This window comes from Homalodisca vitripennis, unplaced genomic scaffold (assembly GCF_021130785.1).
Source record: "Homalodisca vitripennis isolate AUS2020 unplaced genomic scaffold, UT_GWSS_2.1 ScUCBcl_7658;HRSCAF=15441, whole genome shotgun sequence".
In the NCBI taxonomy this organism is placed as follows: Eukaryota; Metazoa; Arthropoda; class Insecta; order Hemiptera; family Cicadellidae; genus Homalodisca; species Homalodisca vitripennis.
In genome coordinates, this window is record NW_025783771.1 from 1 (window position 1) to 27,520 (window position 27,520).

The following is a 27,520-nucleotide window of genomic DNA, read 5'->3' on the forward strand; positions in this document are numbered from 1 at the left end:
TTTGAAGATTTAAGACAGAGAAATACTGAATACAAGAATTTAGTTCAAGAAAAGTTTCTATTTCTAGAGCAGTGCTTGATTTTTGCTCTGACGCAGAGAGTTGAGTCATCCAAAGGACTATCTTTCTATTCTGAATCGATATCAATAGTTCAAGACCATTCACATAAACCAAAAACAGTAAAGGTCCAAGGATAGATCCCTGGGGGATCCCCTCGTTCAAAGGAACTCTCTGTGACTAAACGTTGGCAATGTATACAAACTGACATCTGTCACTGAGGTACGATTTCAACCACTTCAGTGGCAGACCACGCACCCCATATGATTCCAGTTTTCGCAAAAGAGTGGCGTAGTGAACACAATCAAAAGCCTTCGAAAGATCGAGATCGAGAAATATACCAACTGCTTACTCCCGACCCTCTAAACCCTCCATGATTGTATCCACAAGGTTTGTGTGATGGCATCACTGTTTACATGTTTTTTTCTAAATCCAAATTGGCTTGGAGACAACAGGTCAAACCTATTTAAAAAATCCATGAGTCTTTAAAAAATAGTTGTTCACTGTTTTCAAAAACATCAATCTTAATATAGGGCTTTTTTTTAAGTCATTATCTTGAATGTGCAATTGTATAAAATAAATCACTATTTACGTTGTTGACATCTGCGTTTAACACATATTTAATGGAGCAGGTTTCGTTCATTTACTGCAACCGGTGCCTACTTGTTAAAACGGACAAATTGCCAGCCTACCAAGGCAAAACCACCCTGGGGAAAACTATTTCAGATCGAGGTATTGCAATAAGTGACGTGTAAGGGCACTTATTTGGCAATGCGACTAGTATGCCAGGCATGTCCCTCAGGGGCGGTCTTACTTTCGAGGCTGTACGGGTAGTGGCGACCCCGAGGTACCCTAGCTAATGCTCCAGATCCCTTCTCTTCTTGTTCTGGAGGCCTATGGCTGGCACACGTTTCTATGTGTCAGCCTATCTTTCTTCTTCACTCTCTTCTATCTGAGATAAACTTCCTCAAACCCTTCGATTTAGTTTTCCTTTCATTTCTCCCACTAAGGGCCAAGCCACGGTGGAACAGCATAGGACAGGGCTGAATGGCTGGTGGCAAAACCAGTCGTACTATGCGGACTCTGGATACCGGCGACCCTCCAGTTTAAAGCAGCTTACCCAGGCATGCGGGGCTCTGTGTGGGTCGACCTTCCATTCCCTAGCTGCTCGTGGGAACATCATGAAGAAAAACAACAAAAACCAAAACCAACCAACCCTTGAAACGGTTCCTGAAGCTGTTTCTAACCTACCTCTTCCTGCTGAGGTAGCTCCTGAAGCTACCTCGCATACACTATCACCTGGTAACACAACTCAAGAGGTTGTTATGCCAACATCCCTACCTTCTCCTCAACAAAGTGCCTCAGGAACACAGGAGGTTCCAATGCACACTGAAGCTCCCATACATGGCAAGGCTTTATCTGAGGAAGGTAGTACAAGCGCTGAGGAAGCAAAAGCCTTTCAAGGCATAGAAGATCAGCTCCTCAACAGCCCAGGCACTCCCATGTCTACAGATACGCTGGATGATGCCCACAGAGCAACTCGGCAACCTCAGAATGAAGAGGCCTCATCTCACCACAGCTCAAAGGAGAGAAGCACTCAAGGCTAAACTTCTTGAAAAGGGTGAAGCTTTTGACCCTTCCAAGTGGAGGAGGGGGAAAAAGAAGAAAAAGAATAAAGAACGGCAGGCGGTCTCAACTCCGGGCCCAACTGCGGATACCAAGGCGGGGGAGGGGTCGGCCAAACGCCCCAGAGGCATCTTGGCCACCCCACCCTCCACTGAGGAGCCCGCAAAGAAGGCTAGGAGGGAAACCCAAAAGCCGGAAGCCAACGATCCCGAAGCCTCTGGTAGCACATCCAAGGCTACCGACAGAGAGGTCGCGGCGATCAAAATGTCCATAGCCCTCGATGGCTACCCTGATGCGAAGCTTAGTGAAGAGCAAGGAGAAGCCATCGAGGACGCAATTATGGAGGAAATCCAACCCCTGGAGGATGGTTTCCGTTCCATCGTTTGCGGGCACCTACCTAGAGAAAGGTGTTTTAATTGCTTCCTGCATTAACGAGCACACCAAACGTTGGCTGGAAGAAGTAATTCAAAGAACAAAACCTCTGGGAGACGACATCTCTCTGAGAGTGGGTCTACGTAAGGAGATCTTGAGGTCCACTAGGGTGTTTTTCAGAGCTCACCCGAAACTTCTGAAGAAGACACCTGAAAAGGTACTTGAAATGTTTATAAAGCAGAATCCCAACCTAAACGTAAACGAGTGGAAAATCCTTCCATCCAAGCCAGATCCGAAAGGTTTACGGATTCGTCTGTTTCCTGGACGAGGTCTGCTACAAGGCTGTGAAGGCTTCCAACTGTAGAGCCAACCTAGGACTCTGGCAGGTCTCAATTGTCTCCTCGATAGTCCAAGGACAATGCCACGAGTCCTACAAATCAACCTACAGCACAGTAAGGCTGCTTCGGCAGCCTTCTGCCAGTTCTTCCTCCAGGAGGGATTTGATCTGGCATTAACTCAAGAACCATGGCTTCATCAAGGGAGAGTGGCGGGCCTAAATGAAACCAAAGGTAAGTTAATTTACTGTACCTCTCTAAGGAATGTCAGGACCTGCATCTAAATCTGGGTTAGAAAAAACCAGAGGCTTGGATTTTCTAACCCTCAACGAATTCTGCTCCAGAGATCTCACTGTGGGCACACTGACCTGGAAGAATGGAGGCATAGTACAGAGCACAATTGTAGGCTCCGTATACTTGCCATATGATGCCAGGGAACTTCCCTCCATCAAGAGACCTAGAGCTCCTGGTGGAAGAAGCACAAGCCAGACATCAACAACTACTTTTAGGTTGTGACGCCAATGCCCATCACTCTGCTGGATGGGGCAGCACCAACACTAACCCCAGAGGTGAGGCACTTTTACAATTTCTTCTAAGTAGGGATGTATTTATATGTAATAATGGTAACTGCCCTACGTTCGTAACACGAATTAGACAGGAAGTTATTGATATAACAATCTGCACACAAGGTATACTTGGAATGGTTGATAATTGGCACGTAAGCGAAGAGGACTCATTATCAGATCACAGGTATATCCGCTTTAACTTGCAAGATGAAGCTGCAGAGGTCCTCTATCGTAATCCCAGGAGGACTGACTGGTTGGGATATAAGTCTGACCTTCAGTCACAGTTGGGATCGGTAGGTGGAAGTGTGCGATGCTTCACAGACATAGATCAGATAGCTTCTGACCTGCAGAATGCTATAATCAATAGCTTCCACGACAATTGGCCATTGCGACGGGGGAAGAGTCGAACCAATACTAAGTGGTGGACTGCGGACCTCGCTCGCAAAAGGGCTAATGTTAGGAAGCTGTACAATCAATGCAAAAGGAGCCGTATCTGGGAGCCCTATCATAGAGCTCTAACAGAATACAGCCTAGCAATCAAAAAGGCAAAACTTCCTGGAGGCAGTTTACACAGGAGGTAAATGAATTAAGCGCGGCAGCTAGACTGCAAACGTTTATTAGCCTCAGGTCCAACCGGTCACTTGGGATCTTTAAGGTCCCAGGGAGGTCAGTACACTTCCGGGTCTAGTGACAGTCTCAAACTTCTCCTTGAGACTCACTTCCCTGATTGAATCTTTGAGAATGACGACACTGGAACGTCTGGTAACCATGAGGCAGGCTCTTGGCCAAGAGCCGATCGTGGTAGCTGGGCCATTGCCAGAAGGATTGTCACTCTCTCTAAAGCCAAATGGGCAATTTCTAAATTTGCCCCCTTCAAATCTGCAGGAGGGGATAGAATCTTTCCGGCCCTGCGTCAGCAAGGGCCGGAGAATCTCCTCACTCTTCTATGTGAACTATTCAGGGCGAGGCCTAGCTTATGGGTACATTACCGAGCGGCCTGACCTGCAACACCCATCCTCAGGCACTTTATAATATTACACCCGACCACTAGACCACTATACTACTAAACCATACTACTACTAAACCATACTACTACTGCTACTACACTACACTACACTACCATTCATACTAGACGCTACATTAGTACACACCACACTACTACACTATTATTACATAGAACCATGCTGACTTGATCTCCCCTGGGTCAACACAATGATATGACGCCGTTGCATTATCATAGATAAAACTAACACTGAATTACTTTTTTACTAAACGTAACAAGCCAGTTCTCATATTAAATCGTGTTCTTTTATTTTATTTTAAATTATAAATTTTATGTTAAAAATTCTAGCACATTCTATTTATTAAATGCTATTAAAGATATCAAGTTAAGATTCATGTTAAGTTATCGTGGCGGACGATCAACTGAAGCCTGCGCACAGGCTGAATGCCCATGCAGGCTTTATTCCTTATTAATTATTTAAGTAATATCTTAGCTAGATAACTAGTAAACTATTGTTTTCAAAACAATTCTGTTTAGTTCTTTACTATTGTCATTTGTGTATTTCATGTACAGTTGATGGAATAAACATTCATTCATTCATTCACATACCACAAGTCTGGCGTCTCAACAGGGTAGTCTTTAGCACTAAAAAAGGGAGAGCGGACTATTCTGTCCCTAAATCTTTTCGTCCCATCAGTTTATCTTCGTTTCTACTGAAAACATTAGAAAGACTGGTGGAGAGGCACCTTAGAAAGGGAGTTCTCTCAGAAACTCCCCTTCATCGCAACCAACATGCGTACCAGCAAGGCAAATCCTGTGAATCAGCACTGCACCAACTAGTCAGTAGGATTGAGGATAGCCTGTCCGCCAAGGAATTGGCATTGTGCACCTTCATGGACACTGAAGGAGCTTTTGACAATGCTAAATTAACTGCGATGGTAAGTGGAGCACAGCGACGTGGCCTCGAGCCAGCTCTGTGCCGGTGGCTTAGGGCCATGCTGTGCTCCAGACGGATCAGGGCCGATCTCAATGAAGAATCGCTTGTGATCGCACCCACAAGGGGATGCCCTCAAGGAGAAATCCTGTCACCTCTATTGTGGAATCTAGTAGTAGATGGTCTACTTGAGGACCTTACTAACAATGGAATCTATGTCCAAGGATATGCAGACGACATAGTCCTTATGGTACAGGGAAAACATACAAATGTTGTTGCTGATATCATGAATACCAACCTTCAACATGTACACAACTGGTATCATGGAGAGGGACTGAAAGTAAATCCCTCTAGGACAGTAGTTGTACCATTCACTAGGAAAAAGAACCTAGAGTCTCTCTCCAGGCTGAAACTCGCATCCACACAGCTTGAGTGGTCAAAGACAGTCAAATACTTAGGACTGACTCTAGACCATAAGCTTACGTGGAATGATCATCTTAACAATATCCTGCACAAAGCAAAGTGGGCGCTCATGACGTCCAGGAGACTTGCAGGAATCTCATGGGGCATAAAACCCCATATAGCACTATGGCTTTACAAAGCAGTTGTAAGGCCTCAAATCACTTATGGTTCATTAGTCTGGTGGACAAAGGTGAATCAGGTAACTGCTAAGGCCAAGCTTGAAAGCTTACAAAGGCTTGGCACAATCTTTGCAACCGGAGCATTTAGGAGCAGTCCTTCAGCGACCCTCGAGGGCTTTAGCACTTCCGCCTCTTGATGTCTACATAAAAGCTGAAGCGCGCAAGTCAGCTTATCGGCTGATGGTTGCTGATTTGTGGAGGAACGGCACGTCTAAAACGGGCCACGCCACCATCACCGAAGCTGTAAACCCAAACGCTATTCTCGAAATGGTCTCAGACATAATGAGAACGGAGTTCGTATTCAATAAGCCATTCTCTGTTGACTTCTACTCCAGAGATGAGTGGAAATCGCAAGATAACATGCCAACAATAAGAAAGAGCTTTGTCTGGTACACGGATGGCTCGCTTATTAAGGGCAGAACCGGATATGGAGTGTTCAGTCAATCCCCTAGAACTGCCCTTTGCGGCACTTTAGGACGGAACTGCTCCATATTTCAAGCCGAAATCTATGGTATCCTGGCCTGTGCCAACCTCACCAGAGGGCACCAAGGAAAGAACATTTACATAATGTCAGAAAATCAGGCAGCTCTTAAAGCTCTTGACTCCAACAGCATTTCATCCAAGCTTGTGTGGGAGTGCTTCAACACTCTCTGCAAGCTTGGATCACGCAACTTTGTACGTCTTGGTTGAGTACCGGGCCATACAGGCATAGGTGGCAACGAATGCGCCGACGAGCTTGCCAAAAGCAGAGCAAGCATGCCATACACTGGTCCAGAACCGAGTTGTGGTATAAGCAAGTCAGCTGCTTACCAAAGTATAAACAAATGGTCCAGGAAGACACACCGCTTGCGGTGGCAGAGTCACCAAGGACAAGCACTCGGCAAAAGACTGCTTACTGACTCTAGCTCCGGCTTCACCAGATGGCTGATGGGGCTTGGCAGGGATCAGGTTAAGCAAGTGATTGCATTGATCACTGGACACGGCCACTTCAGGAAGCACTTAAACACTCTAGGTTTACGAAATGAGGACTCGGAGTGTAGACTCTGCAATAAGTCTGAAGAGACTGCAAAACACATGATACTGGACTGTGAGAGACTGGGAGCAAGGAGAAGGGCTCTTTTCGGTGATAAACAACCAGGCGACGAACCAGATGCTAGTATCGGGGAAAAGCTTCTTAGCCTAATTAACGGCACAAAGATAGGCTTACCCCTCTAACATCAAAGGGGCACACAATAAGCTCAGGTTGACGTGTGAGGATTTGTGAATCCACCCCAATACCCCAACGCAAAAAAAATGCCAGGCATGCACAATGAGCTGCAAGTTCTCATAAAAACCATAACAGTTTAATTGAGTACATTCTATTCTTTGTCTATTCGCTGAATTTGGTTAGTACTCATGTAGCAGGCTGCTTCTCGCAGGTTACTAAATTGTCCATATTTATCAAATAGATGGTGTCTTTCTGAGTGCATCGACATCAAGTTGGACATTGATAGAATGTTTGTTAAAATACAGGGACACAATACTCAAGCTTCTTCATAAGAGATTAATTGCTACGAAATGTGCATGCTGCGATAGGATGCTGCTTACTACTGCTGTGTATGAGCTCTCTCTGGTATATGGTTATTGGAGTTAATTAGAATATGGAATTGGGATATGGAGGATAATGTTAATATCAATAATCTTACCATCATACTATGGTTGGTTAGACAGTGTATCACTTTGATTTCTAAAATCCTATCTAAGCAGCAGAAATAAAATGTTTATAACAATGTTAACTAGTCTCTAGAAGTAAATGCCACGTACGGCTTCCCTCAGGGATCCACGTTAGGTTCTTTGTCACTCTTTGTTAATATATGCTCACTGTTACACTGAAATAAGATACCATGCCCCCCTTATTTCACGATAAAAACCAAAACGGGCCTGTAAGTTATCGGTGTTAAACTTACCTAACAATGTGCATGAAAATTTATATCATAGTTTAAATAAATTATAATTTCAAGTAAAGTATTCACAATCTGCGACAAAAGCAATGCGTGTGTGAATATCCCTTTTGTCTTATATTTAAAAGCTTTATAACTTTGAACCAACAATACCACTTTAAAAATGGATACAAAAATACAAAGCTACTGTCTTGCAATTATGTGTTTCATCATCCCATCTTTAAATTTTAACGATTTGTACTGTTGATTAACACAACTGTTCACCAATTTTATATAATACCTTAAAAGTTGGCTGTCTGTAAATTCAATCTACAAACCTGAAGCTAGATCTTTCAATGCGGATACATTATTCATCAAAAGGCATCCAGCAAAATGATAAGTATTATATTTCTATGAGTGTATGACACAAAGCTCAGGAGCTACGTAATTTAAAAATTTTATTTTCCTCACTCGCAAGTAAAACCTTTAAATGTTAAATTCATGCATATTTATTTACTTTTAAGTGATTGAATAACATTATGTTTTTTAACCCTTTCAGGGCCAGGACCAAATATGAGATGTTGCAAAATGTTTTCACATATCTATCCCCTTGTGACTAGTCAAAAGTGCCAGGCTAAAATTGGCGATTTTGCAGTCTCTTAGATTAAAATTTATAACTTTTCATAAACATTAGAGAATGACCTAAAAGTTGCACCAAATTACTCGTATAGATATATACTATCAACAAAAAAATATAAAGATGTAGTTTTAAGTAATTTAAAATTTTAAAAAAATAATGTTTTAATGGATTACATAAAAAAAATTTAATTTTTTAATTTTTTTCGTAAATAACTAAAAAAGGAAAAATAATTTATTGTAGAAACCTATGTTATTATATTGTACATTTATAAAGGAACAACCATGCAAAATTTTGTGTTATTTCTCTCATAAATAAATTTTTTATGACACATTTTGTATAAATACGCATAATTGTACTTCGCAACAAGTGATAAAGCAACTGACTCTTAACTGCAAGAAACTTAAAATAAATATTCACATTACGGATGTACCGGTAAACAGATGATTGTAGGATCCATAAGCAGTTTCAATACAGTTAAAAACACTATTTACCAAGAAATATTTACACAATTTTATTTGAAATTTATTTACACTTTTTCTATTTACAAATATGCTACTTACAATTTCACTCCCGTGAGATCGCAAATTGTCAGTCATTGTAACTACTACACACAATAGCTAAGCGGGTAACACTACTAATATTTTTTTTTTTTTTTTTTTTTTTATTCTGTTTATAATAAAGGCTCGGGTATACTCCCATGCAGCCTCGTGGTTCACTGTGTTGTTAAACCTCTGTGGTAATTTAATTGGGAAGAATTAGTTATTTTTATAAGTTTATGGTTTAATGTATTGGACATATATGTTTTGTGTACCTATACTGTTTGTGTTTGTTAATACATAGCGGGATTACTATGGGATTCTATAGATGGATATTCTGGATTTGGGGAGTCTTCCCGCCAGGGGTCCTTCAGGCATTCCTAATCCGAAATATGGACCACGGATATAAAGGCCAAAACCAGGATACATATATGTATTGTGTTTTGTTATTAAATGTATTTGTTTATGGTCCTGAGAAAGTTATTTATTTCTTTATATACTTTTGTGTCTTCTAATTTCATTAAATACGTTAAGTTAATATTAGATATTGATGTTACATTTTTAATTACCTTAAAGCACCGATCTCTTGCATATTCGTAGGCTGGGCATTGTAAAATTACATGGTCTAGTGTTTCTCGTTGAGCTTGAGTGCAGCTTAGACACAATGGTGTAAAATATTTTTTAATATTATATAGTCTAGCGTTTACCTTAGCATGTCCAAACCTTAATCTTATTATATTTACCACTTCTCTTCTGTTGAAGTCTGCAATACTATACCATCGATTATGAATAGTCGTTGTCTGAATTTGCTTATACCATTGCGCTTTTTGTGATAGTTGGTACTCCTGTTCATTTTCTGCTGCAGACTTTCTCCGTTGGTAGGCTTTGAAATCATCTGGTGGAATGTAAAATATTTGTTATCTTGTTGCCGTTTATTATTGAGTCTTTGGCTAGGCTATCTACGTATTCATTACAATAAATACCTGAGTGTCCCGGGATCCATTGGAATGTTACATTTTTACCACTTTTAATAACTTCATAGATAATACTTACTGGTATGCCTTCTCCTTTATAGCTGTTATAGACTTTATCGAGTGCTTGTATAGCTGCTTGTGAATCGGTAAATATTACTATATCTTGTTGTTCTATTGAATTAAAGGTTTGTGTTGCTTTTAAAATAGCAAGTAGTTCAGCTGAGTAACTGGAAACCTGATTTTCTAATGAAAACTTACCTATGATGTCCAGCTCTGGGACATAGTAAGCTGCACCTGTCCCCAATGTGGATTTTGATCCATCAGTGTAGAAGTGCAAATGTTGTTCATAGTTGGTATTGATTAGTTCCAAAAAGGTTTGTTTGGTAATTGTGCTATTGCTTACCTTTGTTGAAGTATGTGGATTGTCTATGTTGTGCTTAAATTTAATATTGTTGGTCATCATTAATATTGGATAGTTGAAATCCCAAAAGGTTTTGTAACTTTCCTTTTTTTAATATATTTAAATCTAAGGAATGAATTTTTTTATATAGATTGTATGTACAGTGGCTGATTTTTTTTCTTCCAGTATGGCATACAGTCTGTCAACATTTTAAGAAACATTAAACTTCTGTATGCTGGATGATTTTCATGAGTTATGATTTTATAAATCAATTTATCACACAGAAACTTTCTTCTGTTGCTTAAGGATTGAATACCGGCTTCTGCTTGTAGAGCAATAATTGGTGTTGTTTTAAAAGCGCCTAATGATATTCTTATGGCTTGGTTTTGGATTGAATTTAGTTTTTTTAATTCTTTTCTACATGCATGTCCATAAAGAAATGCTCCATAATCTAATTTTGCTCTTATTAAGCTTTTATATATAATTAGTGCAAACTCAGGTGTTGCACCGTTAATGCCACAAACTACAGACTTTATTATATCAATGTCTTTTTGGCATTTTACAAACAATTTATTAATATGAATTTTGAAATCTAACTTATTGTCTATAATCATACCTAATAGTTTAATAGAACTTACTACAGGTATTATTTGATTATTAATTGTAATTAGTTTATCGGTGTTAATGTTTTTTTTTTCGTGTGAATATTATTACCTTACTTTTGGTTGCATTGAATTCTAGATGGAGTTGACTGAAGTTTGATTGTACTGTGCTGAGGGTGTGTTGCATGTTTGTGTAGACTGCCTCGATATGTTTTCCAGAGGAGTATAACACAATGTCATCTGCAAATTGAAGTGATTTTACATAATTAGGAATATAATCATTAATGTGTGCTATGTACAGTGCGAACAACAAGGGACTTAGAACACTACCTTGCGGTAATCCCTTATTCGTGACCCTAGTTATAGTTGACTTAGAGCTAATTAAAATTAATTGTCTATTGATTAGCCATGAATTAATATGGGAAATAAATTTACATGGAATATTATAACACTTCAGCTTTTCTATTAATTCTGGTATGTGTACTGTATCATAAGCATTTGATAAATCTAAAGAGGCAGCAATAGTAGTTTCATTGTAAGTCAGTGCAGTTTGAATTTCTGAAACAAAATTAATTAAATAATCATTACATCCTATTCTTTTCCTAAATCCATATTGGGTATTTGGTAGAATGTTAGAGTTTTCAACAAACCATTCCAGTCTACTTTTAATAATTCTATTAAATAATTTTAGTATGCAGGGTATTAACGATATAGGCCTATATGAAGTCTCCAAATGTTTATTTTTTTCCGGTTTCAAGATGGCTATAATTCTGCTTTGTTTCCACTTACTTGGTAATTCTATACTTCCATTCCATATATTATTAAATATATTTAGGATATATAATCGAGCAACGAGTGGTAGATGTCTTAACATGCTGTAAGATATTCCATCTAAACCAGGTGTTGTATCTTTCCTCTTAAAATCTATGGCTACATTTAGTTCTTTAATACTAAAATTAGTTTCTATAGGAGAAGCATTTTCATAGAAGGTGTACCTGGGAATAATTATCTCGCTTTCCATGGGAACTGAATCCGGAACTATATGGCACATGAATTTGTCACAAAGATCGTTGTCTTCAAAGATTGAAGAAATTGTATTTGCCTTATTATTAGTTTTAAGTTTTTTAATTATTTTCCATGCAAATGAGGAGTTATTTTTGTCATTAATTTTTTGACATAAATTTTCCCAACCTTGTTTTTTAGCTATTCTAATTACTTCCCTAGCTTTAATTTGTGCAGCTTGATAGTTTTGATAATTGAGAGCAGTCATACAGTTTTTAAATTTACTAAATGCAAGCCTTCTGCTGGCAACAGCTTGAGAGCAAGCTTCATTCCACCATTGTTTTGGTGTAAAATTTAGGCCTATTAATTGCTGTATTGTACTTTGGTATTGCTTTGTCTGCTGCTAATTTAATTATACTAAACATTTCATCCCATTGTTTTTCCAATGGGATGTCTGGCAGTTCATTAGTCAATTTTTCAACAGTCTCTGTATATAGAGACCAATTTGCCTTTTTAAAGTTCCATTTATTATTAGTATTAAAATAACTTGTATGTACATTGAAGTCATTAGATAGGGAATTAATATTAAATTGCATGAATATAGGCAGGTGATTGCTGCCTAACGAATCATTACCTACCTCCCATACGTCTACTAAGGCATGAAGATTGGGTGTGGCGAAGGTCAGATCTATTGTAGATGCTTGGTGGTAAAGGGTTGGTAATGTTGTATGGTTTTTATTATTTAATAGTATGAATTTTGATTCATTATACTCATTGAAAATTATATTACCTCTGTGATTTGCTTTGCTCGAATTCCAATAAGGGTGATGGGCATTAAAATCACCACATAATAAAGTATAACCTTCATCTTGGTTAAATAGTTCGTGCCAAAAACTATTCCTAATCTTATTATTTGTGCAGTAAATATTATAAATGATAATAGGTCTCTTTGTAATTATTTACCTGTATTGCTTGCATTTGTGTATAGTTATCGTTGTATTCTGTAACAACATTATATGAAATTGACTTATGTATAATGAAGGAGGTTCCTCCATATCCATCAGGTCTGTTAAGGTTATGTACAATGTAATTATTATCTAATAGGTTATCATTATTTTGTAACCAAGATTCTTGGATAATACCTATGTGGATCTCCTTTTTTGTAAATAAATGCATGACCTCAGGCCATTTAGGCTTAAGAGACCTTGCATTCCACTGTACTATGTTAAGTTTATTTGTTACCATTCTTATTTACTAATTTCGTTTGTTGAGATAGGCCTAACTGTTTGTTACCTGGCGATGTTCCAGAAGTAGATTTTATTTTGATATTTGGTGAATTTATTTTCTGTTGAACTGTTGTACCAGTCTTTAAATAGCTTAGTAAGATTTCATCAACTTGTTTGAGATTGGTGATGTTTGTAGAGTTCAATTTATTTCTAATTTCCTCAATTTTTATTTTCAGGAGTGATGTGAGGTGGGACTTATCCTGAACACTAAGTCTATCATCCTGAACTGGTTTGGTAGGCGGATTGGTTTTATCTACAATAGGCCTACTTATTTCTTTAGGTTTATATAAACTACTATTTCTGATGGGCCTACGATAGCTAGTTCTACTAACCTTAAACTGTGAAGAAAACGGTTGCTGGCTGGATGAACTTGGTTCTGAGACTGCAAGCAGTGGTGTATACCTATTACTTACATTTAATTGACTGATAGGTGTTGATGCCTGTGAGCTTGGTAGTGTTGGGTAGATTTCATCATCAGTGAAGTCTAATTGGGCGACCTGTGAATAAGATAGGCCTAGTAATCGAGATGGTTTACCTTGTTTTTTTATAAGTAATAGGAAAATACTGTGCTGCCACATGATAACCTTCTTTCATGAGACTCATCCGATCTTTAATATTTTTTTGCCTTATATACTCTGGGCAATATTTAGAGTTACTGCTATGTGAATCACCGCAGTGAACACACTTGCGGGGAGCCTGACAAGGATCTGTGTGGAAGGGTCCAGCACAGTCCCTACATATTCTAGGTTTATTACAAGGTGAGTTCGCTACGTGTCCATAGGCAAAACAACGATAACATTGTTTCACTCTGATCATGTAGGGGTCTACCTTCATACGAACATAATTAAGGTACACAAAATCTGGTAATTTTTCAGCCTCGAAGGTTATTTTAACAAAATGAGTGTTAGTGAGTTGGTCATTACCATTCACTCTACGTCTGATCCTTTCAGCCTGAATGATTGGGTATATTGACGATGCCTCAGATAAAATTTCTAATTCACTTACCTCGGGCTCTGCATAGACTACACCGAGAGTGTGTACTCTAATTGAGGGTACAAATACATTAAATTCTAACAGATGTGGTGAATTTACTAAATTATTGGCTGCTATATAGTTTTTACAAATAACAGATATATTCTTACCAGCTCGTGTAATGTGGTCAATGTCCATATGATGTTTTTTAAGTATTTTTCCTACTGTAAATGGGTTTATTTTGTTCTTTTTTTTATCCTGTATGATTACCTCAAAAGGTCCTGAATTTTCAGGTTTATAGAGACGTTGTATGTGAGGCTTTTTAAGTGGTGGATTAAAATCATTGGTAGATTGAATTTGTTCTGAACAATCTGTGTCATTATTTTTCTTGTACCCTTTTGTTTCCCCTGTTATTTAGATTTAGGTTAGAATAGTCATGATCTGTGGGCAAAATAGTACTTACTGCCTTTTGTATTTCCATGTCGCTCTCGACATGAGCTTCCATGGGCGAGGCTGAACCTGTCGACATGACAGGTCCAGCCTGAACAGGCTCAAAGTTAATAGCTTATATGTTAAGATATTTACAAAATATATAAAGTATTAAATATTTCTAGTTTGAGTTAGAGGTCAGTGTGATGTTAGACAAACAGTTATACACGAAGTAGTTACCACTACCAGAGTAATTGATCTGGACGTATGCACAGAGGTTTAACCTAAAATTACAAGTCAACGATCTGAGCACTTCAACAACCAGAGCTGGAATGTCTACTAATATTTACAACCACAAAATAAAATAATGAAAAAGAATCCAGCATACAATGGTACGATTGCACTAAAGCATAAAGAATTAACAACAATAGATCGAGTCACCTGATAATGTCACGTGACAATTACGAAATAAAAATGCATAGACCTCCAAAATAAAAATTATATTCATATTAAATATCTACAAATATACCAGGGAATAAAAAACATAAAACTTTAATCATTTGATGTCGTATTTTTTAAAGAAAATTACGAATATCAATATTGCCGCCTGGCACTTTTCAGACACGATCTATGGCGGCAATATATTGCCGCCTGGCCCGGAAAGGGTTAATGAGTAATTGCAATAAATTGTTATAATTTGTCTACAAATGTTCTTGAGCTGGAATAATTTTATGCTTGCTTAGTATTATTAATCACATTATTTTGGCCCTTGTTCTTGTTTTATGTTTATCTATTAGACTATTTTCATTGTTTAGTAATTCTAATGTTCGTAATTATTTTAATATGATTATTACATTGTTCAGTGTTGTTAATTGTATTGCTACTTTTGTAGTTATCAATTTATTTCATACGTTTTAAAACTACATGCACTAAGAAGGAATTGATAAACATAAATAGAAAAGAGTGGGCCGCCTTGCAATAGTTATTATATAGGAATTAAATATGCACTATACACGTGTTAAACGTACGTTTATATTTTAATTGTAATCATCAATAAGTTTCAATTATTAATTCCTAATTTATAAATACTGATCAATTTAATATTGCAGTAAGTTAACTGTACAGTTAATGACGACTGAAATTGCATTCGTAAGTGAAATAAGGCAAATGAACACAGTGCGGCCAAAGAGGTGACACTGGAGTAGGTAGGCACTACGGTAGAGGAGTGGGGAAAGAATAACAACATATTCTTTGAATGGTTAGTTCGAGGAATTCGCTAGAATCTAACCCACGGCCCCGTACCCCTCGCTACACCACACATGAGTTCCTCATAGTAGTAATTTAGTGCGGTATTGAGCTGCCCTGCACTGCTGGCTGCAAACGAAAAACATCCCTTGTGACTATCAAGTAACGAATCAAAACTACACATCCTCCGATCATCACTTAGGCATATTCGGTTCTGTCATATATATTTTTAGTCAAATCTCAAATAAATGTGATATTTAATTGTAAGAAATTTACTGGAACTACTTAGCCATCCGACTACGGGAAGAATTACTTAATGTCAAAAATAGCCGAGAATAAAGGCATTAAGAATTGAAATTCTTTCTTTCTTTCTTTCCTCTTGTTTGCTGAATTTCAGCAGGTTCTGCTTACTTTGAGCATGGAACCTCGATAAACATTCTTGTATGTATGACCAGTTTACACTTTTTACACACAGTAAGTTCACTATTGCACTCAGTATCCACGAGGGTTGTATGCTTGGAGACAAGGTTGTTCTTGGTGTTCTCGGTGTTGTGGGTGTTTTCTATTTTGTTTTCTATTTTTTTTTTTTTTTTATTTGTTAGTTTTAGTCACAACCTATTAAGTCACAACCTTAAGTCTATTGTTAATATTTCCTATTGTTTGTTGTGTTACTTTGAAAGACGTTGGGGGAATTTCTTTAAGGAAGGTATTTGATGTGTGTAGGATTAAATAGGAACGGTTGTGCACCCAACTCCAAGGATAGAATGCTTCACGCCAGAGACCCTTCAGGCGGCTTCCTAGTCCAAAAAACAGGAAATGGGCCCTGGAGAGAACATTTTGTTATAACCCATGGTGAAGACATTCATGTTCTTAAGACAGGTCACTTTCAAGACTTAAGTTATGTTAGTATGTTTTTTATATCACCTTATTTATAGATTTAAGAAAACTTACCATTTCCAGTATTATTTCCATATCAAAGCTCGTTAAAAGATCTTTCAATATATAAGGTGGATCTATTTTCTTCGCTTTCAGTTTAGTGAGCAATTCATGTCTGAATTCGTTATATTGCACACAATCAAAGATTAAATGTTGAAGACTTTCTATGGAACCTGCATTGCATTTGAGGCATAACGGAGTGAAATAACAATTTATCTTAAATGGGGTTTTGATTAACCCAAGCATGTCCAATTCTTAGTCTATTTATCGTTACTATTTTATTTCTACTCAGTTTGTAATTATTATACCATGGGGAGGGGCTATCAGGGGCAAGTAGTGATTGTTTAATTGCGCCAACAAAATCTTCCAATGACACTTTAAAATCTGTTGGTTCTTCACCTGCTTGGGTTGCCTCTTTTGCCAGCCTATCTACATGTTCATTGGGACCTATCCTCACATGACTTGGTACAGTGGCGTAATACATACCCCCGCAACCCCCGCAATGCGGGGGGGCGCGGCGTGTCAAGGGGCGCCACACGAAGGAATGAAAAAAATAAAAAAAATTATACCGATTTTACCAAATTTCTTAAGGTTGAATATCACTATTTTCATTGTAATTCCTTATAATTTTTTTTGTATAAATGAGCTAGCGAGGAATATCGTAGGCCTATTATCATTTCTTGTTTTAGTTAAACGCCTTCAAAACTAAAGCAGGCAAACTATTTGCTGAACCGCCACGGAAGTGTATTTTAAGGCGCTTTAGGACCGTGTGTGAGCGTGGGGGTGTGCGTGCGTGTACTGCCTTGTTTCATGTTGCGACTTGAATACTCCCCTCCCTCCCTCCACACTACCAAGTACCAATTATTGTTAGGTAGTTCCTTCACAGTATACTGTGGTTCCTTGTCACTCAGTCATATATTCATTACTCGTTACGTTTACTGCATTTTCGAAAGTTGTGATTTATTCAGTAGCCTACAACTGTGGTGGCGGTGAAAAGTGTTTGCAAACTACACCTCTTACAGGAAACTTATATTATGGGACGATGTACTAGAAAACTAAATCAATAATTAAACAAAAATGTCTAAAAAACCTAGTGGTGCAGAATACCGAAAGCGGAAGAAGGAGGAGGAAGAAAAAGCAAAAAAACACCAAAAAATTGATCTATTTTTTAAATCTGACATATCTCTTAGTAAAAACAATGACAGTGTAAGGAAACAAATAACTTCCGGTTTAATTTGTGAGTGTAGTGAAATAAGTTCTGACCTACCTACCATCGAGACAGAAAATGGAACATCTACTCAGACCCCACCTGAATTCACAAATAACGAACCAGACGTGAGTCTAGACGTTAAGATAAATAATGATAGCTGTAGCTGTACCGTAGACATTGATAAAAAACTGTGTTTTGCATATTGATACTAATGAAATCAGTCAACAACGTGGTGTTTTTAAAACTGACATTGGGCTCTACACTAATGACGGAGTATCCCTCTTAAAAGAAGAAGATAAAACTTTCATTTTGAATTCTGAACCATGTAGGCCCACAGGGCCTTTTCCTAAAGACTCGACAAACAATAGATCTTTTAGCAGTGATTTTTATTACAAAATTGCCAAAACGGGCCAAAAACTAGAACGGTTTTGGCTTTGTTATTCACCTTTATTAAATGGCGTATACTGTGAACCTTGTTGGTTGTTCGCTGACAGAACTGACCCTAAATTTAAAGATGCTTGGTGTAAAGGTCTAATAAATGATTGGCAAGGTTTAAGCAAAAAAATTAAAGAACATGAAACATCTCGTATACACTTAAATTCATGTTTAGCATATAGTACCGTAAAAAATAGCCAAGATGCAAAATCACTTATTCAAAAGTATGAACCTGAGTATTGTGAGATTCTCAAAAGACTTTTAGATGTAGTAATAACTATGGCTACTTGTAACTTAGCGTTCAGAGGGCATCGGAATGAAAATATTGAAACAGTGGACACTACTTCTGGAAACTTTTTGAATATTATAGATTTGTTGTCACGATACGATCCTCTTCTAAAAAGTCACTTAGAAAACGATCAAAGCAAAGTTAAGTATTTGTCTCCCAAAATCCAAAATGAAATGATCATGTTTGCGTCACAGCATGTTCTGGATGAAGTTGTAAGTGAAATCCAAGCAGCTCCTTTCTTCTCTCTGGTATTAGACACCACTCAAGACGTCTCAAAAACTGATCAACTATCGATAGTAATACGACATGTGGCAGTCCAAAACTACGAAAAACTTGAAATTAAAGAATCATTCTTAGGGTTCATAGCTCTTACAGGCCAAAATTCGGAAAAAATTACTAACGAGGTTTGTAATTTTTTGGAAGAAGAAAACAACATTAAAATTGAAAAGTGTAGAGGCCAGGGTTATGACGGGGCAGCCGTAATGAGTGGAAACTATTCTGGAATCCAATCTAGAATAAAGCAAAAGTCGCCAAATGCAGAGTACGTGCATTGTGCCTCGCATAATTTAAATTTGGTACTCAATGACTCAGTTACTGACATAACAGAAATGATTTTATTTTACGATTTGGTCAATCAAATTTACGTGTTTTTCGGCGAAAGCCTGCCAAGATGGCAAGCTTTGAGAGAGAAATCTATGGAGCAAAGGGGGTCTATACTTAGCAAGACACTCAAAAGATTGTGTCCGACCCGTTGGTCATCTAGGTACGATTGTTTACTGGCCATAAAGTGTAACTTTGTTTCTGTCTTAAGCTGTTTGACGAATATTATTCTGACTTCTAAAAAGAATAAAGAGGTTTTTAGAGGCAACTGGACTCAAAAAACAAATGACGTGTTTTCAATTTGTATTGATGCTTACTTTCCAAAGTAAGGTTTTAGAGAGAATTAATATTACATCTAAAACACTACAAAAAGAGGATGTATCAATTGACGAAGCTACAGCCCTTCTTGGAAAGAGTATGACTGAACTAAAGAGAGCAAGAAATGAGTTTGAAGGTGTTGTTAAAGAAGCTGAAACGCTAGCCAGGGGATGGAATATTGAGTCTTCTCTGCCGACTAAACGATGTAAAAAAGTAAAAAACTTTTTTTGACGAACTGACCAACGATGTTGAATTTTCTAATCCATTGCAAGAATTCAAAGTAAAAGTATTTTACAGGAGCTTGGATATAGTTATTGCTCAAATCTCCAGACGTTTTGAGAGCATGGTCAGGATTAACGATCAGTTCATCTTTTTAACTCCAAAGTACCTCACAGAGAAAAGTGATGATGAACTAATTTTTTCAGCCAGGAAGTTTTGTGAGAAGTATGAGGAAGATGTTTCACACGGGTTGGAGACACAAATAGTGTGTTTCAGAAACATTGTTTCGGATGAAAATAAAAACAAGAGGATTGAAAAAAGTTAAGGATTTAGCCTCATATTTAATGATAGAAAACGTGACTTTGTCAAGCAGCCTTCCTGATGTCTGCACAGCGATGATGATGTTCTTGACTCTCCCAGTTACGTCAGCGTCAGCGGAAAGGTTCGTAATCACCAAAATATCATAAAAAACCCGTACTAACTAAAATTAATTTTTGTGTTAAGAAGAGTTATTATACCCTTTAATTATATACTTGTATTATAACCTGAAAATGGCATATATGTTAACAACATAGTTTTTTTAATCTTATATAAATTTTCAGGTCATTTTCTAAACTCAAGCTCATAAAGAATTATTTGAGAAACACTATGACCAATACCAGGCTGAGCGCTTTGGGAGTCTTGAGCATAGAACATGAACGGGCTCGTAGGATCAACTTGAAGATGTTAGCTGAAAAATATTTCAGTTTTAAGAAGAGGAGAGGGTTTAAATAAATGGAAATAATTAACATGTCTACAATTTTTTCTATTTTTATTTTAATGTTTGAGATAGTTTCATTAATAAATAATTATGATGAATAATTCATTTTAAAGTTTTCTTTTCCTTTTTGATCTTTTTACAAAATGTATAAAAATAAACATTGCACAGCACGGGACTATCAACTATTTACACAAATTTAAAGCCACTCTTAAAAAGTAAAGGTTTGTTTTCTATTACAATTTACCGTAAGTAGAGTGAACATCATGAGAATAAAGGTAGACCAGGGGAAGTAGGCTATAATTATAACGATGCGTGTAGGTCAGTAGGAGGAAGGGGGGGGGGTGTTAGGAGCCGACAGGAGGGGCGCATTTCAGTACGCTGCGGGGGGGCGCGACTCTGTCTAGTTACGCCACTGACTTGGTACCCATTGAAAAGTGAAGTATTTATTACCTCTCATCATGCAGATTGTAATGGCTGATGCCAGATTTTCTTCATAATCTGCTGAACTTGCTGCCTTTATGGCTAGTATAGCAGCTTTTGAGTCAGAACATACTACAATGTTATCATAATTTTGTTCGTTTGCTATTTAAACAGCTTTCTTTATGGCATACAGTTCTGCGGAATAGCTGGATGCCTGGTTTGGAAGTTTATATTTGTATTCTATTTTTAAGTCCTGTATATACACGGCAGAGCCTGCGCCATCCTTGCTTCGTGAGCCATCAGTGTAAATTCTTAGATAGTTTTCATATTTCTTTCTCATTAATTCTAGAAATAATGCTTTAATGGCTTCTGGTGGGAGTAATGATTTTTTCCCAACTGTGTCATCAATCTCTAGTTCAAATGATATTTTTAAGTTCTTAAGCAGTAGGGGGCTATCAACGAATTCCAAAAGATTTGAATCACTTACTGCAATATTGTTTAGATTCGCCAGATTATCTACTGTGTTCACCAGTTCCATGTATAGAGGTTTGGTTTTTTTTGACCCAGTACTTATGATAAGATGATAAGCTACTGCATGTAAATATCTTATATTCACATAGCATGGGTATTGTGGATTACTTAGGGTTTTAAACAATATTTTCTCTGTTAAGAATTCTCTCCTTAAAAAGTATAAATTATCAGTTATTCTCCCCGTATTTGGACGGCTATTCTTCCCTTATTTGTACGATAATGCTTTACATACGTAAAACGGCTACCTAACAACAATTAATTTACGTTCCTGCTAAAAACAATTGTCCATAAAATCGATTAAAGTAGACTTTTTGTAATCCGAGTGATAATCAGTAAACTCAATATTAAATTAACTATTTATGCCACGTAACTTCCATGGATTCTGTCTATTTTTTTATAATACAAATTTTTACAATATACCCTGGTTATATTTGGTATTGAGAAATTGTTCAATTATTTTATTAGTATTAAATGACTACTCTAATTTGAATAAAGAAATAAGGTAAATTATATTATTTTATTAATCCAACTCTGGAAAATAGTTAATAAAAATTACAAAGCAATTACAATATATGGAACAGTGAAATACTATGGTAAAAAGCCAAAGCCTGCATTTTGTGCAAATAGAAAATATTTTTTTTTACAAACAGCAGTTAAGTGTTAGATCATCAGGTTGTCAATTGCCATTTGTTATTGTTAGTCATAGTTGTTAAAGTTGTGATGTTTATGGAAAATTAAACATTAAAATAATATAAACTATTACGGTGTAGTAAGTACTATTAGACATTCCACAGTGCTAGTGAATTGCAATATTTTTTTTATTTAAGTGTGTGTATACTAGCTTCTTTAATTTTAACCATATAGGCTAATACGATAACTGTCTGGAATTATGGAAAATCAAGTTGTGGACATTGATTGGAGATTTGGAGGTTGGTTTAACTTATTTTGTAGATTTAATTCTAATTAGAAATTCCGATAATCTGAAGTATATAAAAAGGTCTGTCAGGCCCTACTAGTAGTAGTATTACTTGTTGTTAAGTTCAGTGCTTTCTTGAAAAATAGGCCCCACAAAATATACCTGAATATGGATATAGAAAAATTGGAAAATGAAGCTAAAGCTGCGGCAGCTAAGCATGTGATAAATATGCTTCAGAGGCCTGGACAACTAGAGAAGGTGGATCAGTTTAAAAGACGTGTTAGCAGGAAAAAGATTTCTGTAGAAGCAATGTTAAAAACTGCGATGCAAAGTCAGTTAGATGGAGTGTGTGTTGGGCTTAATCAGCTTTCAACTGCTCTTCAAGACATTCAAGAAATTCGTCAAAATTTAAAGGAAATTAATGATTCATTTGTAAATATTCCAGAATTGGGAAACAAACTAAATGAAGTTCGCAATAAAAATATCACTCATTCTCAATTTGTAACTGCTATGGAAAATTTAAAACATTTGTTTACCGTTCCAGAAAGTGTTGAAAAAACAAAACAGTGGATCAGTGAAGGAAAACTTTTACACGCTCATCAAAGTTTAATGGATTTAGAAAATTCCCGTGATGATTTGCTGTATGAACTTCATAAAATTTCTAACCAGAAGCAAGCAGATAAAATCTTGCTGAAAGCTTACTTTGAAGAAGTAGAAGAAGTATCTCTAGAACTTGCAAAACAGTTACGACTAGTTTTGAGCCGCACTCTTAATACTGTTCGTAAAGAGCCTACAGTAATTGTAACTGCTTTAAGAATTATTGAGAGAGAAGAAAAAGCAGATGAATTTGCTCAAGGACGATACAGCAGAAGTAACTTTATGCCTCCTGGACGACCAAAAGAATGGAGGAAGATGGCAATGGAAGTTTTGCAGGAATCTGTATCTCAGCGGATAGAGGGAACTCAAGTTGACGAACGTGAAAATAACAAAATGTGGCTTGTAATGCATTTGGAATTGACCCGGCAGTTGATTTTAGAAGATTTACGGGTTGTAAAAACTCTTTGTGGTCCCTGCTTTCCTCCACATTATAATATTGTGAATGAGTTTGTCAGCATGTACCACAATTGCTTATCCCGGCATCTAGAGGAAATCATCCAGAATGGTCTTGAAGGCAATGAATATGTATCAGTCCTTTCGTGGATTGTTAATACTTATACAGGACCTGAGTTGATGCAACACCCAGAGTTGAATATTGGAATCGCATCAGTTGGCCCCCTTTTGGGATCAAGTGTGATTAACAAACTGCAACACCAGTACCTTTCGAACATGGAAGCAAACTACATCGACTGGATGCAAAAAACTCTGGAAACAGAAAAAACACGATTGGCTAAATGGAATAGCTCCTGAAGGCGATCAAGACGGCTTCTTCCGAACAGCAGCTCCTGTAATTATTTTTCAAATGATTGACCAAAATTTGCAAGTGACCAAAACAATAAGCCAAGCTCTGACACATAAAGCGATGGTTCTGAGTATGGATCAGGTCGCTAAGTATGGCATCATGTACAGAGAAGCTATCAGAGAGTTTAAAACGAGACACTTTGAAGACAGAAGCAAGGTGCCTTTTTTCACCCATTACATGATCACTATTGTAAACAATTGTTTGTTGTTTGTAGAACATGCCCAACTGATGAAACAACACTATTGGAGATCTGACTTCAGTAATGATGAATCGAACTTTCAGTTCAACTTTCTTCTTAAAACGTACCAAGACTTGCGAGATGAAGCGGCACAGTTTCTTTTGGAAGAAGCTTTCCTGGATTTAGATTCTCACTTTCAAGATCTTATCACAACAAAGTGGATTACGAGTACAATTCCTGTGGACACAATATGTGTAACTTTAGATGATTATTTCCAGGATTATGGCCATCTTCGAGTTAAGAATTTTGAAAGTGTAATATCGGAAGCTGAAAACTTGGTAGCCAGACGTTACATCTCAGCAATGTTGCAGAAAAAAGTAACTTTCAAAACCTATGAAGAAAGACGAGCAGCTGGCAACAAGATTTTGAAAGAAGTGAACCAAATCAAAACCTTGTTTTGTAAAATTGCCCCTAAACTGGAAAATAGAGTCGATTCTCTCCCCTTGAAACAATAAAAAGTTTAGCAGAAGTGCTGAAAAGTGAGGATTTGGAAATTTTATCCTTGGATTTACATAGTTTGGTGGACAAATATCCTGACATCACTGAAGATCAGCTCAGTAGGCTTTTGAGTCTTCGTGGTGATTTGTCAAGATCAGATATCCGTGAAAAGCTGTCATATATTTTTCAGGACTCGTCAGGACAGAAAAATACATCCTTTGTGAAAAGCATATTTGACCAGATTCTGTTGTAGGATACCAAAATGTAAGTAAAACATTCCATACGTAATGTGTTTGTTGGCTTAAATGAGTTAAATAATAATAAGCCTAAAGTCTTAGTCCTTGTGCAAGTTTCATTATTAATAAAAATTCCTAATAATGTAAAGAGGCCCATCACTACCTCTATAATATGTTGATTAAATGATGAACTGTTTTAAGCCTAACATATTTACAAAAGTATTGTGTGTAATATGGTTAGGTTACTCTGTGTCACATGGCTAAGTCAATTTGAACTCCTTTAACAAGAGCTTCTATATCTAAGTTAGATTTAGTAATTTGTTTCTAAAGATTAATACAAAAGACACTATTATAATTTGTTAAGACTAAGAGGTTGTCATCCACATTGCATTTACTCCTAAAGAACAATATTACAAAAAATAATCCAAATTACTCCATAATTTATAATCTAAAAATTGTGATTTAGACGTAATTTTAAATGCTGTATGAACACAAAGTATAATTGTTTTTAATAATGCTGCTATTAATATTATCGACAATTATTTAAAAACACGAAACTTATGTTGTTTTTCAAGCAAGCATACTGCTAAATGTAGTTACACACAAGACACAATTTGTTTCCTACAATGTTGATGAAAAATAATAATTTGATTGTATTCTATGTTATGGCATCTCCAAGCACAGTAATATGTAAAATTCATACAGTGGGGTGACAAGGCTTGCAGTAAATTTGAAGGGTTCTGTGGTTCTGTACTGGGCTTTTGCCGTCTGTGATGGGTGAAGTAAATAATAAGTAGTACTGGCTTCGTTACGCTGATTTTAAAGCAATACTTCGTTTCAGTTTAAAAAAAATGAAAGTGTTACCAAATGATAGTATTTGATTCTCATTTCCTTTACTCCATAGTATTTACTCCAGATTCATGTGAATAAAACTTAACAACCACTACCTTTCTGTTACAATTGCTTTGTATTTTTGGAGCATGGTATACTTCATTTCAGTTCAGTCGGCATTAGGGCTGTGTTCTTGCAAGTTCATGAACGTAATTTGAATCGTGAGGTTTGGCATTTCACAGATAAAATTGTTTATTATTTGAGGAACAATGCTCAGTTTTTTTAACTATAGAATTTCTTGCTGAAAGTGACAAAAACAAGAAGAAGAATTGACCAAAACATTTGAAACTTCTGACGTGCTGTGACTTATATAGAATACGAAAATTCTGTATACCATATACTTACGTATACTTAAATTTGTATATATAAGTATTACACTACACATATTATGTATGTAATATTAAGTACATACATAATATTAGTACCTACCCCAAACGTATTGACTGATTTTTTCATATTAAGCTCTTGCCTCTTTTATGTTGTGGGATTATCCTTCTCTCTTACTGTTCGATGTAATTTATTCCTTCAACTCGAAATTGTACACAAATTGGATACGCCAATTACTGTATGACGATACTAAAAAGTTCTTTTAACATTTAACTAATGCAGGTACAGAATTGATATTTTTGTATATAGGCTAACTTATCTCTATGTATTAAACATCAAATTTGATGATGGTGAATTTTTCTCCATAGGGTTTTGACAAGTGCCTTAACTCTTCCCAGAAATGTTGAGAACGGTTTGACCTATAGACTTTAAATTTTACATGAAACTCCATTTCTACACAGACCAAGATCAAGTTCCATGAAAATATATGTCTTTTCAGATGATTTTGCTAAGCATTGATAGTCTCTGGATATCTAGAGAATAAATTGAGAGCACAATTCATTCTGTATAAACTTGAAATGGTGTATATTTTGCTACCACTCCTGGAGCTGCCAAATTCCTCTTCTGTATATTTGTTTGTTTTCTGCCTGTTTTCCTCGAAAACGATTTCATATGTAGAGAGATTGTGAATTTAAACTTGTTCCAATGTATTTCCAGTTCAAATAAAAAAGACCTCTTTCTCTTACATTTTCTTCATTTTTGTACTATTTTGAATATTTATTACTCTGTATTAAAAAATAAAAAATCAAATTTGTAGCTATATGACTAAATCATTGTTTTAAATTTCCTTGTATAGGTTACCAATAATTTGAGTTGTTTGTCCAATGGCAATTTTTTGGTTATTACAAAAATGGTTGAACATATTTAAAATGGCTTATGTGAAGAAATTTGTCCTAGTTGAAAAAAACATTAAAGGCGATATATGCTGTGCTCCCTTCCACTTCAAATAGCTGGTGTGTGACTCTAGAATAGTCTAATAAGGTTATTTAGATTTTTTTTTTATTATTTACTTACTTCATTGTTACATTTAGTTGTAACTAGCAGTTAGCCACAGTTTTTCTCACAGAATTTTCAAAATCAGTCAGGGACTTTCTTAGTAAAAACACTTATGATGTAATACAGTGGAAGCCTGTGATATATTTCAAACGGAAGTAGGCATTTCTCAGGCACATATTATTTAACTTTTCATGGATAAGAACATCAGAGGTCAAGTGAAATAAATTGCAACTGCCTCTTAAACTTGCATGTGTAGGAGCATTTCTTAATGGATGAATTATATTTCTGACACCATACTTGAATTTGCCTCGATCAAGAAAATATGTACATATTTAGGTTATGGAAGCCTACTTTGGTCAAAAAGTGTCTAATTCCAACACTTGTCTTTTGTTCAAAGATATTTCCAGTGTCATATTTAAGTTTACCTCATTGTCTCAATAACTGGTCTAATGATGGTGCTACAGTTGAGTTTGCCTTGTTGCTCTATTACAAAAATATATACACTAATGTAGGTCCCGGAAACCAACTTTGAACAAAAACATTATTCACTAGATCAAATATTTACTAAAATTTTAATCCAAAACAAATGTTTTAGCCTCTTTGCCAAAATTCAACTAAAAATTTCACATACTGTTTTGGGTCAGTTAAATTTAGATGTTTCGTAAATATTTGCCTATCATTATTTTCCTGTATTCAAAAATATT

General features: G+C 36.5%; 1 protein-coding gene and 1 long non-coding RNA gene across 2 annotated transcripts; both read left to right on the forward strand.

The window, feature by feature from the left end:
- The first annotated feature begins 9,541 nt into the window (after positions 1–9,541).
- LOC124374251 lies at positions 9,542–14,233 on the forward strand. Its single transcript, XR_006923535.1, has 2 exons — positions 9,542–9,747; positions 13,068–14,233. It is a non-coding gene; the product is annotated as an uncharacterized LOC124374251 (long non-coding RNA).
- Positions 14,234–21,910: 7,677 nt separating this feature from the next.
- On the forward strand, positions 21,911–24,603 carry LOC124374250 (exocyst complex component 3-like). The gene is given in 3 exon segments (XM_046832500.1): positions 21,911–23,545; positions 23,547–24,302; positions 24,305–24,603. Coding segments are annotated over 3 exon segments (2,217 nt in total). The 5' UTR covers positions 21,911–22,339; the 3' UTR covers positions 24,560–24,603.
- Positions 24,604–27,520: the final 2,917 nt, after the last annotated feature.